Source organism: Ranitomeya imitator, chromosome 5 (genome assembly GCF_032444005.1).
Source record: "Ranitomeya imitator isolate aRanImi1 chromosome 5, aRanImi1.pri, whole genome shotgun sequence".
NCBI lineage: Eukaryota > Metazoa > Chordata > Amphibia > Anura > Dendrobatidae > Ranitomeya > Ranitomeya imitator.
This window is the reverse complement of record NC_091286.1, coordinates 219,760,125-219,776,436: the sequence shown is the minus strand read 5'-3', so window position 1 is coordinate 219,776,436 and position 16,312 is coordinate 219,760,125. Positions and strand designations below refer to the sequence as shown.

The window sequence follows — 16,312 nt, the reverse complement described above, 5'->3', positions numbered from 1 at the left end:
GACATAAAATTGGATTGTAAGCCAATGTGGGTCAGGGTTTCCCGTAGAAAGTCCCAATGGACTCTATCAAAGGCCTTTTCCGCGTCAATCGACAGAAGACAAAGAGGGGACTTTTGCATCTTGGTCCTCTCAAAAAGGAGAAGAGACCTGATAATCCTGTCCCGCGCCTCCCGGCCCTTGGCAAAGCCCACCTGATCAAGGTCGATAATAGATGGGAGAAGTCCTGACAATCTGTCAGCCAATACCTTAGCAAATAATTTTACATCGACGTTGATCAGGGAGATTGGCCTATAACTCCCGGCCAGCAGGGGATCTTTATTAGGCTTTGGCAGAACAGAAATATGAGCCTCTAGAGACTGGGGGGTAAAACTATTCTCCTCAGAAATCGCATTAAAGGTGAGGACCATTTGGGGAAGCAAGTCAGATAGAAGGGATTTATAGAATAAGGGAGTGAACCCATCCGACCCAGGACATTTAGAGGTGGACGTGGATTTAACAGCTTCTGCCAGCTCCTCAGGGGTTCGAGGAATGCAGTTTGACACCCCTGATCTGGACTATCCTGTGTTGCAACCTTTCTTTAATTTTTCTCTCCTGTCCATGTCCTGAGAGATCAGCTACAGTGTCATGTGTTGCAAACTTCTCGATTATCTTGCGCGCTGTAGACAAATGAACATGAATATCTCTGGAGATGGACTTGTAACCTTGAGATTGTTGATATTTTTCAATAATTTTGGTTCTCAAGTCCTTAGACAGTTTTTTATCCTCTTTCTGTTCTCCAAGATAGAGTAAACTTCTCTTTTTATCTGGTTTCATATTGACCACACCTGTTACTTGCAACAGGTGAGTTTAAACGAGCATCACATACTAGAAACAAAGTTGTTTACTCACAATTTTAGAAAGATCCCAACAATTTTGTCCGGCCCTTTTGGAGGTCTTGTGTGAAACTATGTCCAATTAACCTTTTTTTTTGTGTTGTTCCAAACACAAATGAATAAACGTGAATAACCAAACATATGTAATTGCAATAATTTTCTGGGAGAAATACTTGATTTTCTGAAACAAATGAATTCCGGAGAAGATGGCGATGGGGTTAGCATATTAATACACTCACACTGCACTACATACACATATACACATTTAATAAAAAAAAGTGCTTCATTAAGTAATCCAATAATAAGAACCAGCTAAATAGTATAAAGAACTTGATAAACTACAATAACTCAAAGGGCCAGACTCAGACAGGAGCTTACCTTCCATTTGGCAGCCAGTATTGTTTGATTCACGGATAGCTGTTTGCTATTTTTACATGGCACGCTACTGCTCCTACAATTGCTCATTTATTAATTGCTTCCAGTGCTCTATAATAATAAAGACCTAGCTTAAATTAATGCAACCTCTCTATTTGCGTTATTGTGTTTCCTCATTTAATCCTGCCATGATTCATTAGAGGCATGCCAGTCTATGATTAAACACTGTACAGATCTCTAAATGTCCTAGAATGTTAAGACTTACTTTTTTTTACATCTCTTGATTCTATGTGTACCTCAGGGGGTGTGATGGCATATCTCGGGGTTGTTAAACTATGTACATGTCATGTCGTGCACAGTGTATGTTTATTGCCTTGGGAGCACTACAATATACCGTAACTTTTAGGTGATACCAGACTTTGGAACCTTGATAAACCATGCCATCAACCACCAGTGATGTCACATTAACTCGTTGTTTGTCCTATATCACTAGGGATGTAAATAAACCCCCTTACTAATGTATATCACCAGAGTTGTCACCACCATTAGCCACTAAGCAGTTTAAATTCAGCTTTTATAGATAGAAACTGATTCAAACACAAGGGAGATGGGAAGTATGCCACAACATTTTATTAGTTAACCCTAGAATGCGCAACCATAGAAATCTACACTTTCACGTACCTGGGGCCTTTTAGGCCTGTGTGCAAATAACATGGAATAACTCAAATAAAAATACCTTTCAAAGTTTATTTGAAATTGCAAAGTAAGGATGCATTCCCACTAGCGGCACTGGGGTCCGCCAGGAGGGGATCCATAATGGATCTGACCTCCTGGTAACCCCAGCTAAGGAGCGTACAGATACGCTCAGATTTCCTTTCCTGGACAAATATTACAACGCTTTATTTTTTTCTCTCTTGGCTCTGGATGTTCCTGAAAATGTATACCACATTGGATCATAGCTTCCGTAGTTTGCCTTGTCAAGCATTTTGTGTTGGTTTGCTCCATCATGGTAGGCATTAAAAGTACATAGCAAAGTTCCGTCAAGAATAGACATCTCTTGTCCTTCCTGTTGGCATGGAATTCTGGATGAGTTTCACTATAAAGGCAATATAAGCATACAGTTCCTCTTTTGTTATATTTTTCCATTTTTTTTATCTTACTGAAGCGATACGTTTTCCTTCTAAGTTAGTACACAAAACTACCTCATCTACAATATAATTTGAAAATTTTTTACAGAAAACATCTCTTGTAATCACATGTAAACCTAATACAGGCCTAAAAGGCCCCAGGTATGTGAATATGGGGTATTCCCAAAAAGGAGTTGTTATACCGAAGTGCCTGTAACAAAAAAATATATGAACAACTGGAAATTACTAACAACTATATACCTGAGGAATACCTACAGTTTCAGAATTCTAACTAAAGTAATCTTGCAGAAAACAGAAATCAATTAACCTAGTAGGCCTGCGAGGCCCCAGGTACGCGTTCTAGGGTGGTCCACTACTTTATCATTGATGATCTATCCTTAGAATAGGTCATCAATGCTGATTGGTTGGGGTCCGGCACCCGGCACCCCGTCGATCAGCTGTTTTGAATAGTGGAGCTGCTCCGTCTTCTGATAGCGGCTGCCACAGGGTACTGCACATCTGACTACTATTGATTTGCCTAGGAGATGGATGTGCAGTACACAGCCGTGGCCAGTATCTCAGAAGACAGAGCAGCTCTGCATTGAGCATTCCCTGCCTGTGGCTGCCGACACAGAGGGGAGCTGATTGGTGGGGGTGCCGAATGTCAAACCATGGCCGAACAGACATTGACAAACTATCCTAAGGATAGGTCATTATGAAGATTTGAGGTTGAAGGTTGTAATAATCACCTGCAGGTTAACAATGAAACTATTTTTTATTCCTTACATCCATGGTCTTATAGCAATTCTGGGTAGATGTTCACAATGCAATGTCACCAGACCACAAGATCCCATTCTGGGGCCGATAGTTCCACTGCCCCCATAACAGGCAATACCCACTGATTCCCAACTTTTGGTTGTCCCACAGCTTTTGTATATTCCGTCAGTATAGTCTGTAGTCATAGTCCATGCTCCATACCGCGACCGTAGCACATGTCTCCCACTCCAGCTGGCAACAACAGTCCTTAAGATAATTCATCACATCCAGATGATAGATATCATGACTGTAGCACATATATCGAGCTCCAGCCAGCAACAACAATCCATAAGATAGTTCCTCACATCCAGACATTAGATATCACGACCATAGCACATGTTTGAAGCTCCAGCCGGCAACCACATATAGTATAGTCCCAACCGGGTTTCTCCAAACATCTTTATGGGTTCAGTGATGGGCAGAGGAGCAGCCCACCAGATAGAGCCATGGTTCCTTGGGCTGTTCCTGAAAAGGTTCACTTTGCAGAGGGAGCCAGAGACATTTTACATCCAGAGCTCCCATTCAGGATATTCTTCAACTGGATTGGAGGAAGGTGGGGAGAGGTGATCCTTCATTGTTCAAATTATTGTCATATTTATCTTAAGTTTAGTAGCTAAGTAAACTGCAGTGGGCTAAAGGTACTGTCACACTAGACGATATCGCTAGCGATCCGTGACGTTGCAGCGTCCTCGCTAGCGATATCGTCCAGTGTGACAGGCAGCAGCGATCAGGCCCCTGCTGGGAGATCGCTGGTCGGGGAAGAAAGTCCAGAACTTTATTTCGTCGCTGGACTCCCCGTAGACATCGCTGAATCGGCGTGTGTGACACCGATTCAGCGATGTCTTTGCTGGTAACCAGGGTAAACATCGGGTAACTAAGCGCAGGGCCGCGCTTAGTAACCCGATGTTTACCCTGGTTACCATCCTAAAAGTAAAAAAACAAACACTACATACTTACCTATAGCCGTCTGTCCTCCAGCGCTGTGCTCTGCTTTCCTCCTGCTCTGGCTGTGAGCGTCGGTCAGCCGGAAAGCAGAGCGGTGACGTCACCGCTCTGCTTTCTGGCTGCCCGGCGCTCACAGCCAGACCAGAGAAGCAGAGCGCCGAGGACAGACAGCGGTAGGTAAGTATGTAGTGTTTGTTTTTTTTTACTTTTTAGGATGGTAACCAGGGTAAACATCGGGTTAATAAGCGCGGCCCTGCGCTTAGTTACCCGATGTTTACCCTGGTTACCGGGGACCTCGGGATCGTTGGTCGCTGGAGAGCTGTCTGTGTGACAGCTCTCCAGCGACCAAACAGCGATGCTGCAGCGATCCGGATCGTTGTCGGTATCGCTGCAGCGTCGCTATGTGTGACGGTACCATAAAGCAATATATAATCAGCATGCATTTACAAATTAACATATAACAAGAGTCAACGTACAGTATCATGTGAAACAATGGCTCAATTGAGGCCTTTGAGACACTATCAAGAGTAAAGGTACCGTCACACTCAGCGACGCTGCAGTGATATAGACAACGAGCCAATCACTGCAGCGTCGCTGTTTAGGTCGCTGTAGAGACATCAAACACAGCAACTCCAGAACGATGCAGGATCGATCCTGTGATGTAACGGCGACTCACTTATCGTTCTCGCTGGTTGTTAGCTCCATGTAAAACATTGCAGGCATCGTTGCTTTTGATGTCAAACATGACGATACACGCCGACCTGACGACGAAATAAAGTTCTGGACTTCTAGCTCCGTCCAGCGATGGCACAGCGGGATCAAGATCGCTGCTGCGTGTCAAACACAACGAGATCGCTATCCAGGACGCTGCAATGTCACGGATCGCTGACGTTCTCATTGCAAAGTTGCTGAGTGTGACGGTACCTTTATGGAATTATTGCTTTTACCATTTACCTTTATCTTACGTATACATAAGATGCAGCCTGCATGTCTTTCTCTGCTTACTGTTATTGAATGAAAACATTGATTCCAGAGGCTGCACTTTCCAGGTGAAATTAGTGCACTTAAACTGACGAGCAAGCAAATCTCTAATAAAACACAACAATCAAATCTCCAATAAAATGCAACAATAGGTTTGATGAAACTTTTGCTTTGTGCTGGAAAAGTCCACATCCCTTAGAATCGTGGATTCCGTTCTACGTTCATTGGTCCAATAGTCTTTAGAACAAGGCTAGTTCCTCACAGTCATCAATGATAAAGTAGTAGACAACCTCTTTAATGATTCCCTTCCATCATGCGCTATGGTTCACTTTGCCTAGTCTGCTAAATGTACTAGAAACTGAAAACTATATGATGAATATATCACAGCGGGTCAGTATTGACAGAAACAAAAAATCCAACTGATTCTACTTGATTTTACTTTACATTGTTTTTAACGATGTTTTCATTGCACAGAATTATTGATTAGATTTGCTACAAAACTTACATTTATCCAAGTCCCAAATGTAACTGTTTAGCTTTTCACCCAGAACATAGTAAATGTTAACGATAGCAGTAACTAGAAGGAAGAAGACTATTTTGGCTAGAGGACTGATGTATTCCAGAAGAGGGTACACCCATACTCCTGTCACATGATGAACCCAGCACACCCTGAAAGAAAGCAGAAGGAAACAATGGAGTTACTTGTTGAATTTCCACCATATCTTAATTCCAGAAAATACATCTCCGGCACTTCCTAGATTTAAAGTACAGTGAAAGCGACTAATAAAACTAACAAATGTTGGGAATCTGGAGAATGTTAATGTGTTAAGCCAGTGCTGGGTAAGAAATCGAGGGACACGTTAACTACACCATTCTATGCAGTATCTAGGTAGGAAAAGTAATATTTATTTAATAGAGAAGGCATTTCAGACCAGATGTGACAAATGCACAAGGCCAGCTGAGGCAGATGGATCAAAGAATCCTCTCTGGGCATTTATACAAGCATGTCTTGTCTACATAGACTGTACTGTATGCTGATTAAAACACCAGACTTCTTAGGCCGGCGTCACACACAGCATAAAACAATACGGTCCGTATATTACGGCCGTAATACGCTGAAAAGTCCCCAAAATAGTGGTCCGTAGCTCCTCTGTAAGCAGGGTGAGTCACCGTTTTTTGCGCATGGCATCCTCCGTATGTAATCCGTATGGCAGCCGTAATGCGTGTTTTTATCGCAGGCTTGCAAAACCGACATACGGCTATACAAGGGATCCATGTGTTAAAAAAAAAAAAAACATATATACTGTCTCTATATATATATGTATATATGTCAGTAGACACATATATGTATATATATTATTACTTCATACAGCGCGAGATAGCAGAAAGCCGGTAATTCAATTGCCGGCTTTTGCTTTCTCCTTCCTAAAACCCGACATGATATGAGACCTGGTTTACATACAGTAAACCATCTCATATCACCATTTTTTTTGCATATTCCACACTACTAATGTCAGTAGTGTGTATATTCAAAATTTTGCCGTTCTAGCTAGTAAAATAAGGGGTTAAATGGCGGAAAAAATTGGCGTGGGCTCCCGCACAATTTTCTCCGCCAGAGTAGTAAAGCCAGTGACTGGGGGCAGATATTAATAGCCTGGAGAGGGTCCATGGTTATTGGCCCCCCCCCCTGGCTAAAAACACCTTCCCCCAGCCACCCCAGAAAAGGCACATCTGGAAGATGCGCCTATTCTGGCACTTGGCCACTCTCTTCCCATTCCCGTGTAGCAGTGGGATATGGGGTAATGAAGGGTTAATGTCACCTTGCTATTGTAAGGTGACATTAAGCCAAATTAATAATGGAGAGGCGTCAATTATGACACCTATCCATTATTAATCCAATACTAGTAAAGGGTTAAAAAAAAACACACACACATTATTAAAAATTAATTTATTGAAAAAATCACAAAGGCTGTTGTATTAATTTATTCTACTCTCAATCCACTCACTGAAGACCCTCGATCTGTAAATAAAAAAAAAAAATAAACCAACAATATACTTACCTTCCGAGGATCTGGCATGTCCAACGATGTAGATCCATCTGAAGGGGTTAAAATATTTTGCAGACACGAGCTCCGCTAATGCAGGATGCTCATTTCTGCAAAACCCCAGCGAATGAAGCTAAATATAGGTCAATGATCTATATTTAGCTTCATTTGCGGTGAGGCGCCCTCTGCTGGCTGTTCCTAGATCGTGGGAACTTTCCTAGAAAGCTCCCTTGCTCGAGTTCATATGAGGACAACCAGCAGAGGGCGCCCTCATATGAACTCGAGCCTGGGAGCTTTCTAGGAAAGTTCCCGCGATCTAGGAACAGCCAGCAGAGGGCGCCTCACCGCAAATGAAGCTAAATATAGATCATTGACCTATATTTAGCTTCATTCGCCGGGGTTTTGCAGAAATGAGCATCCTGCATTAGCGGAGCTCGTGTCTGCAAAATATTTTAACCCCTTCAGATGGATCTACATCGTTGGACGTGCCAGATCCTCGGAAGGTAAGTATATTGTTGGTTTACTTTTTTTTTTTATTTACAGATCGAGGGTCTTCAGTGAGTGGATTGAGAGTAGAATAAATTAATACAACAGCCTTTGTGATTTTTTCAATAAATTAATTTTTAATAATGTGTGTGTGTTTTTTTTTAACCCTTTACTAGTATTGGATTAATAATGGATAGGTGTCATAATTGACGCCTCTCCATTATTAATCTGGCTTAATGTCACCTTACAATAGCAAGGTGACATTAACCCTTCATTACCCCATATCCCACTGCTACACGGGAATGGGAAGAGAGTGGCCAAGTGCCAGAATAGGCGCATCTTCCAGATGTGCCTTTTCTGGGGTGGCTGGGGGCAGGTGTTTTTAGCCAGGGGGGGGGGGGCCAATAACCATGGACCCTCTCCAGGCTATTAATATCTGCCCTCAGTCACTGGCTTTACTACTCTGGCGGAGAAAATTGTGCGGGAGCCCACGCCAATTTTTTCCACCATTTAACCCCTTATTTTACTAGCTAGAACGGCCAAATTTTGCATAGACACACTACTGACATTAGTAGTGTGGAATATGCAAAAAAAAATGGGGATATGAGATGGTTTACTGTATGTAAACAAGGTCTCATATCATGTCGGGTTTTAGGAAGGAGAAAGCAAAAGCCGGTAATTGAATTACTGGCTTTAAAGCTGTCTAGCGCTGGAAGAAATATTAATATATATACATATATGTGTCTCACTGACATATATACAGTGAGGCAAAAAAGTATTTAGTCAGTCAGCAATAGTGCAAGTTCCACCACTTAAAAAGATGAGAGGCGTCTGTAATTTACATCATAGGTAGACCTCAACTATGGGAGACAAACTGAGAAAAAAAAATCCAGAAAATCACTTTGTCTGTTTTTTTTATCATTTTTTTGCATATTATGGTGGAAAATAAGTATTTGGTCAGAAACAAACAATCAAGATTTCTGGCTCTCACAGACCTGTAACTTCTTCTTTAAGAGTCTCCTCTTTCCTCCACTCATTACCTGTAGTAATGGCACCTGTTTAAACTTGTTATCAGTATAAAAAGACACCTGTGCACACCCTCAAACAGTCTGACTCCAAACTCCACTATGGTGAAGACCAAAGAGCTGTCAAAGGACACCAGAAACAAAATTGTATCCCTGCACCAGGCTGGGAAGACTGAATCTGCAATAGCCAACCAGCTTGGAGTGAAGAAATCAACAGTGGGAGCAATAATTAGAAAATGGAAGACATACAAGACCACTGATAATCTCCCTCGATCTGGGGCTCCACGCAAAATCCCACCCCATGGGGTCAGAATGATCACAAGAACGGTGAGCAAAAATCCCAGAACCACGCGGGGGGACCTAGTGAATGAACTGCAGAGAGCTGGGACCAATGTAACAAGGCCTACCATAAGTAACACACTACGCCACCATGGACTCAGATCCTGCAGTGCCAGACGTGTCCCACTGCTTAAGCCAGTACACGTCCGGGCCCGTCTGAAGTTTGCTAGAGAGCATTTGGATGATCCAGAGGAGTTTTGAGAGAATGTCCTATGGTCTGATGAAACCAAACTGGAACTGTTTGGTAGAAACACAACTTGTCGTGTTTGGAGGAAAAAGAATACTGAGTTGCATCCATCAAACACCATACCTACTGTAAAGCATGGTGGTGGAAACATCATGCTTTGGGGCTGTTTCTCTGCAAAGGGGCCAGGACGACTGATCCGGGTACATGAAAGAATGAATGGGGCCATGTATCGTGAGATTTTGAGTGCAAACCTCCTTCCATCAGCAAGGGCATTGAACATGAAACGTGGCTGGGTCTTTCAACATGACAATGATCCAAAGCACACCGCCAGGGCAACGAAGGAGTGGCTTCGTAAGAAGCATTTCAAGGTCCTGGAGTGGCCTAGCCAGTCTCCAGATCTCAACCCTATAGAAAACCTTTGGAGGGAGTTGAAAGTCCGTGTTGCCAAGCGAAAAGCCAAAAACATCACTGCTCTAGAGGAGATCTGCATGGAGGAATGGGCCAACATACCAACAACAGTGTGCGGCAACCTTGTGAAGACTTATAGAAAACGTTTGACCTCTGTCATTGCCAACAAAGGATATATTACAAAGTATTGAGATGAAATTTTGTTTCTGACCAAATACTTATTTTCCACCATAATATGCAAATAAAATGTTAAAAAAACAGACAATGTGATTTTCTGGATTTTTTTTTCTCAGTTTGTCTCCCATAGTTGAGGTCTACCTATGATGTAAATTACAGATGCCTCTCATCTTTCTAAGTGGTGGAACTTGCACTATTGCTGACTGACTAAATACTTTTTTGCCCCACTGTATATATATATACCTATTCTATGTGTAGACATTTATTCTACCTATTCTACTGTAAGCTGTCAGTGTGATTTTACTGTACACCGCAATGAATTACCGGCTTTTCTCGCTAACACCGCTGCGTATTTCTCGCAAGTCACACTGCTGGTCCGTGTGTAATCCGTATTTTTGGGGCTTCCATAGACTTTCATTGACGTTTTATTTGCGCAATACGGTGACAAACGCAGCATGCTGCGATTTTCTATGGCCGTAGAAAGCCGTATAATACTGATCAGTAAAATACGGCAGATAGGAGCAGGGGCATAGAGAATAATTGTGCCGTATTTTTTGCGAGTTTTACGGACGTAGTTTCTGCGCTCTTACGTCCGTAAAACTCGCAAGTGTGAAGCCGGCCTTATACAGTGGGGGAAATAAGTATTTGATACACTGCCAATTATGCAAGTTTTCCCACCTACAAAGAATGGAGAAGTCTGTAATTTTTATTATAGGTACACTTCAATTGCGAGAGACAGAATCTAAAAAAAAAGCAGAAGATCACATTGTGTGATTTTTACATAATTAAATTCCATTTTAATGCCTGAAATAAGTATTTGATCACCTACCAACCAGCAAGAATTCTGGCTCTCACAGATCTGCTAGTTTTTTTCTTTAAGAAGCTCTCCTTCTCTGCACTCATTACCTATATTAATTGCACCTGTTTTAACGTGTTACCTGTATAAAAGACACCTGTTCACGCATTCAATAAATCACACATCAATCTCTCCACCATGGCCAAGACCAAAGAGCTGTTTAAGGATACCAGGGACAAAATTGTAGACCTGCACAAGGCTGGGAAGGGCTACAGGACAATAGGCAAGCAGCTTGGTGAGAAGGCAACAACTTTTGGTACAATTATTAGAAAATGGAAGAAACACAAGATGACTGTCAATCTTTAAAAATCATCAAAAATAACTGCCTTTGCTTCTCATCTTGAGCAAAAAAAATTACACTTTATTCAGTGGTTCAACATAATTTTGTTAATATCAAATATTTATAGTGTCACTGCTTTTGAAAAATTTAAATTTGGTTTATGTCACCATATGTCACGGTTCACACCATGCTGCCAACAATATGTCATGGATCCCAACAATATGTCAGGGATCCCTGGGAGGATACCTTTATCGTCCCCACTACTCACACCAATTTGTCACGAACCGGAGATGTTTAGCTGCCCCTGGTTCCTCCTGAAGGGGATTTATCTATATCCCGCTTTCCAGTTCCGGTTTGGAACTTGCAGCTCTCTGGCGCCCCCTTTACCCTCAGGTCAAATCAGGTACTGCACCTACGGTAATTAGTTGCCAGAAAGGCTGCCTGCTATGTACTGGCTATTGGGCACGTTGCAGCGAGAGCAATATAACTACTCCCACTCAGGCAGGAACAATAATTATCAACACCGCCGTTGCTACAAAGATTCCCAATCACACATAATAAAGTATGCTGCCACCAGCTCCAATTCCACAAGGGTTAACGGGTCCGGAGCCAACTCAAATCAGTAGCATAATTCACTTCAGAGGAAGTGACAGTTCATTTATAGAGCAGAGAAAGACATGCTAGTAAATTTTGTATTTTACTCCGAAAAAAAAGGTAGGCAGTGTTTATAAAGTACAAAATATATTATAAAGAAGACAAAATCATGTGTACATTACAGATTACAAATAAAAAGGGATTAAAATTGAAAAACACTTACATAGCGTTCAGATCATTTCAGGTTGTGACTGGCCATGTGCTATGGAGGAGAAAGGGCTTTCATATATCCAGACGCATGAGCACAGCTTTGCCGAGCTGTTAGCTCGCTTCCTGGACCAACTCTCTTCCTCACAACTCAGCAGCAGTAAAGGTATGCCCTCTAGTTGTGACATCACTGAGTGGGCTGAGTAATGATATGCACTCTTTCTCTACTATTTACGCTTTTTGAGTCACAAGACAAAGGCATTCCTTGGGAAAGGGGAGGGGGACAAGTGGCTTCATGAGATTTGTCATCTGCAGTTTAAAAGCCATAAACTGCTCACACATTGGTATCAAGTTGCACATTATATCTGCCATAGGGCTTTGTTTGTTGTATGAGCGAATGCAGAGGGGGGAGAAAAGGGGGTCGAAGCTGCAGAGTATGTGTCTCTGACATTGTACTTTCTAGAACTAATCTCACGTTATGACATTTTTACATTATGGTGACACCTCCCCTTTTGGACTGCGCTACGGAGGCAGAACCTTTCGGTACTCCTCCATGCGCACCTCAGCAGGTTCACCCTGGCAGGACAACCCATCTGTATTGCCATGCTTCCTGCCCATTTTGTGTTCGGTGGTAAAGCCATACTGCTTAAGGGCAAGGCTCCAGTGTAGAAACCTTCTGCTGGTTCCACACATGGCTTGCAGCCAGCGCAGATGGTTATGGTCTGTCACCACAGTGAAGGTGCGACCGTACAAGAAGGGCTGCAACCATTGCAGTGCCCAGACTATGGCCAGGCACTCCTTCTCGATGGTGAAGTAGGCCACTTCCCTTGGCAGAAGTTTCTGGCTCATGTACAACACGGGGTGTTGTGAATTCCGCTCTTGGGCTCCCTCCGGTGGTTGTAAGTGGCACTTTTGTGAGTTCTGCTCTTGGGCTCCCTCTTGTGGCTTCAAGTGGTATGGCTGCTCCTTGGATTTAGCTGTTAGCAGCTGCTTCTACTGATTGTCTTTTCTGCTCGGCTATTTATGCCTGGCTCTTTCCTTCAGCCAGTGCCACTTGTAAATGGTTCCTGGTTGGATTTACATCTCTTTGGATTTCCCTGTTATCCTGACCAGTTCAGCAAAGCTAAGTTCTTGCTTGCTCTTTTCTGTCCACAGATTGTGGACTTATCCGTTCTGTGCTTTCTATGTTTGTCCAGCTTATCAGTATGAATTAACTCTGTGTTGCTGGAAGCTCTGGGAAGCAGATTTACCCTCCACACCTTTAGTCAGGTGTGGAGATTTTTGTAATCTCTGCGTGGATTTTTGTAGTGTTTTATACTGACCGCACAGTATTCCATCCTGTCCTATCTATCTAGCTAGACTGGCCTCCTGTGCTCATCCTGGTTTCATTCTGTGTATGTCTTTTCCCTCTCCACTCACAGTCATTATTTGTGGGGGGCTAATCTATCCTTTGGGGATTTTCTCTGAGGCAAGATAGTTTTCCTGCTTCTATCTTTAGGGGTAGTTAGCTCTTAGGCTGTGACAAGGTGCGTAGGGAGAGTTAGGAGCATCCCACAGCTACTTCTAGTGTTGTGTTGAGCTTAGGGACTGCGGTCAGTACAGATACCACTTCCTTCAGAGCTCGTTCCATGTTGCTCCTAAACCACCAGATCATAACAGTACAAGGGGCCATAAATGAATTAAATGCATCTCAAAGAGAAGGAAAAAATTCTGAGCCTTTTTTTTTTCTGTGCTCTCTTTTTGTCTTTTTTTTTTCCTCTTGACCTTTGGGTGGTGCAGGATTTGTGCTCTGGCATGGATGTTCAGGGTTTGTTTTCTCGTGTGGATCAACTTGCTGCAAGAGTACAGAGTATCCAAGATTATGTTGTCCAGACTCCGGCTTTGGAGCCTAAAATTCCTACTCCTGATTTGTTTTTTGGAGACAGATCCAAGTTTTTGAACATTAAAAATAACTGCAAATTGTTTTTTGCTTTGAAACCCCGTTCTTCTGGCGATCCCATTCAGCAAGTAAAAATCATCATATCCTTGCTGCGTGGTGACCCTCAGGACTGGGCATTCTCCCTTGAATCAGGGGATCCGGCATTGCTGAATGTAGATGCATTTTTTCAAGCACTCGGATTATTGTATGATGAACCTAACTCTGTGGATCATGCAGAAAAAACCCTGTTGGCCTTGTGTCAAGGTCAGGAAGCGGCAGAATTATACTGCCAGAAATTTAGGAAATGTTCTGTGCTTACTAAATGGAATGAGGATGCTCTGGCTGCTATTTTCAGAAAGGGTCTTTCTGAAGCCCTTAAAGATGTTATGGTGGGCTTCCCTACGCCTACTGGTTTGAGCGAGTCTATGTCTCTAGCCATTCAGTTTGATCGGCGTTTGCGCGAGCGCAAAGCTGTGCACCATATGGCAGTGTCCTCTGAGCAGAGTCCTGAATCTATGCAATGTGATAGGATTTTGACTAAAACAGGACGGCAGGAATTCAGACGTCAGAATAGGCTGTGTTTTTACTGTGGTGATTCTGCTCATGTTATTTCTGATTGCCCTAAACGTACTAGGAGGGTCGCTAGGTCTGTTACCATTAGTACTGTACAGCCTAAATTTCTTTTATCTGTGACCCTGATTTGCTCATTGTCGTCCTTTTCTGTCATGGCATTTGTGGATTCAGGCGCTGCCCTGAACCTAATGTACTTAGAATTCGCCAGGCGCTGTGGTTTTTCCTTGCAGCCTTTACAGAGCCCTATTCCTTTGAGGGACATTGATGCTACTCCATTGGCCAAGGATAAACCTCAGTACTGGACGCAGATGACCATGTACATGGCTCCTGCACATCAGGAAAATTGCCGTTTTCTGGTGTTGCATAACCTGCATGATGTTGTTGTACTGGGTTTTCCATGGTTACAGGAACATAATTCGGTGCTGGATTGGAAAACTATGTCTGTGACTAGTTGGGGTTGTCAAGGGGTACATAGTGACGTTCCTTTGATGTCAATTTCCTCTTCCCCCTCTTCTGAGGTCCCTGATTTCCAGGATGTATTTGATGAGCCCAAGTCCAGTTCCCTTCCTCCACATAGGGACTGTGATTGTGCTATTAACTTGATTCCAGGTTGTAAGTTCCCTAAAGGCCGACTTTTCAATCTGTCTGTGCCAGAGCATGCCGCCATGCGGAGCTATGTTAAGGAATCTTTGGAGAAAGGGCATATTCGGCCATCTTCGTCACCTTTGGGAGTGGGTTTCTTTTTTGTTGCTAAGAAGGATGGCTCCTTGAGACCCTGTATAGATTATCGTCTTCTTAATAAGATCACGGTCAAATTCCAATACCCCTTGCCTTTGCTTACTGATTTGTTTGCTCAGATTAAGGGGGCTAGTTGGTTTACTAAGATTGACCTCCGAGGGGCATATAATCTTGTTCGTATTAAACAGGGTGACGAATGGAAAACTGCATTTAATATGCCCGAAGGCCATTTTGAATACCTTGTGATGCCATTTGGGCTCTCTAATGCTCCATCTGTGTTCCAGTCCTTCATGCATGATATTTTCCGCAATTATCTTGATAAATTCATGGTTGTATATTTGGATGATATTTTGATTTTTTCCGATGATTGGGAGTCTCATGTGAAGCAGGTCAGGATGGTGTTCCAGATCCTTCGTGATAATGCTTTGTTTGTGAAAGGGTCTAAGTGCCTATTCGGAGTTCAGAAGGTCTCTTTTAGGGGTTTTATTTTTTCTCCCTCGTCTATAGAAATGGATCCTGTTAAGGTCCAAGCTATTCATGACTGGATTCAACCCACATCTGTGAAGGGCCTTCAAAAATTTTTGGGCTTTGCTAATTTCTATCGCCGTTTCATTGCCAACTTTTCCAGTGTGGTTAAGCCCCTTACTGATTTGACAAAGAAAGGCGCTGATGTGACGAATTGGTCCTCTGCGGCTGTTGAGGCCTTTCAGGAGCTTAAACGCCGATTTACTTCTGCCCCTGTGTTGCGTCAGCCGGATGTTTCTCTTCCTTTTCAGGTTGAGGTCGACGCTTCTGAGATTGGGGCAGGGGCCGTTTTGTCTCAGAGGGAATCTGATGGTTCTTTGATGAAACCGTGTGCTTTTTTTTCCAGAAAGTTTTCGCCTGCGGAATGCAATTATGATGTCGGCAATCGGGAGTTGTTGGCTATGAAGTGGGTGTTTGAGAAGTGGCGACATTGGCTTGAGGGAGCTAAGCACCGCGTTGTGGTCCTGACTGATCATAAGAATCTGATTTACCTCAAGTCAGCCAAGCGGCTGAATCCTAGACAGGCTCGATGGTCCGTTTTTCTCCCGTTTTGATTTTGTGGTCTCGTATCTTCCGGGATCTAAGAATGTTAAGGCTGATGCCCTCTCTAGGAGTTTTTCGCCTGATTCTCCTGGAGTCCTTGAGCCGGTTGGCATTCTTGAGGAAGGGGTGATTCTTTCTGCCATCTCCCCTGATTTGCGGCGGGTGCTTCAGGAATTTCAGGCTGATAGGCCTGACCGCTGTCCTGTGGGGAAGCTGTTTGTTCCTAATGGATGGACAAGTAAGGTGATTTCTGAGGTTCATTGTTCAGTGTTGGCTGGTAATCCTGGGATTTTTG

The 16,312-nt window shown here is 43.1% G+C and overlaps 1 protein-coding gene across 1 annotated transcript in view; it reads right to left on the bottom strand.

The window, feature by feature from the left end:
• The window catches only part of AIG1 (androgen induced 1), a 587,426-nt gene that overhangs the window by 51,502 nt on the left and 519,612 nt on the right, over positions 1-16,312 (bottom strand). Inside the window, exon 5 of the mRNA XM_069725904.1 lies at positions 5,622-5,785. Within this exon, the coding sequence (XP_069582005.1) occupies positions 5,622-5,785 (164 nt within the window). The remainder of the gene's footprint in view (positions 1-5,621; positions 5,786-16,312) is intronic.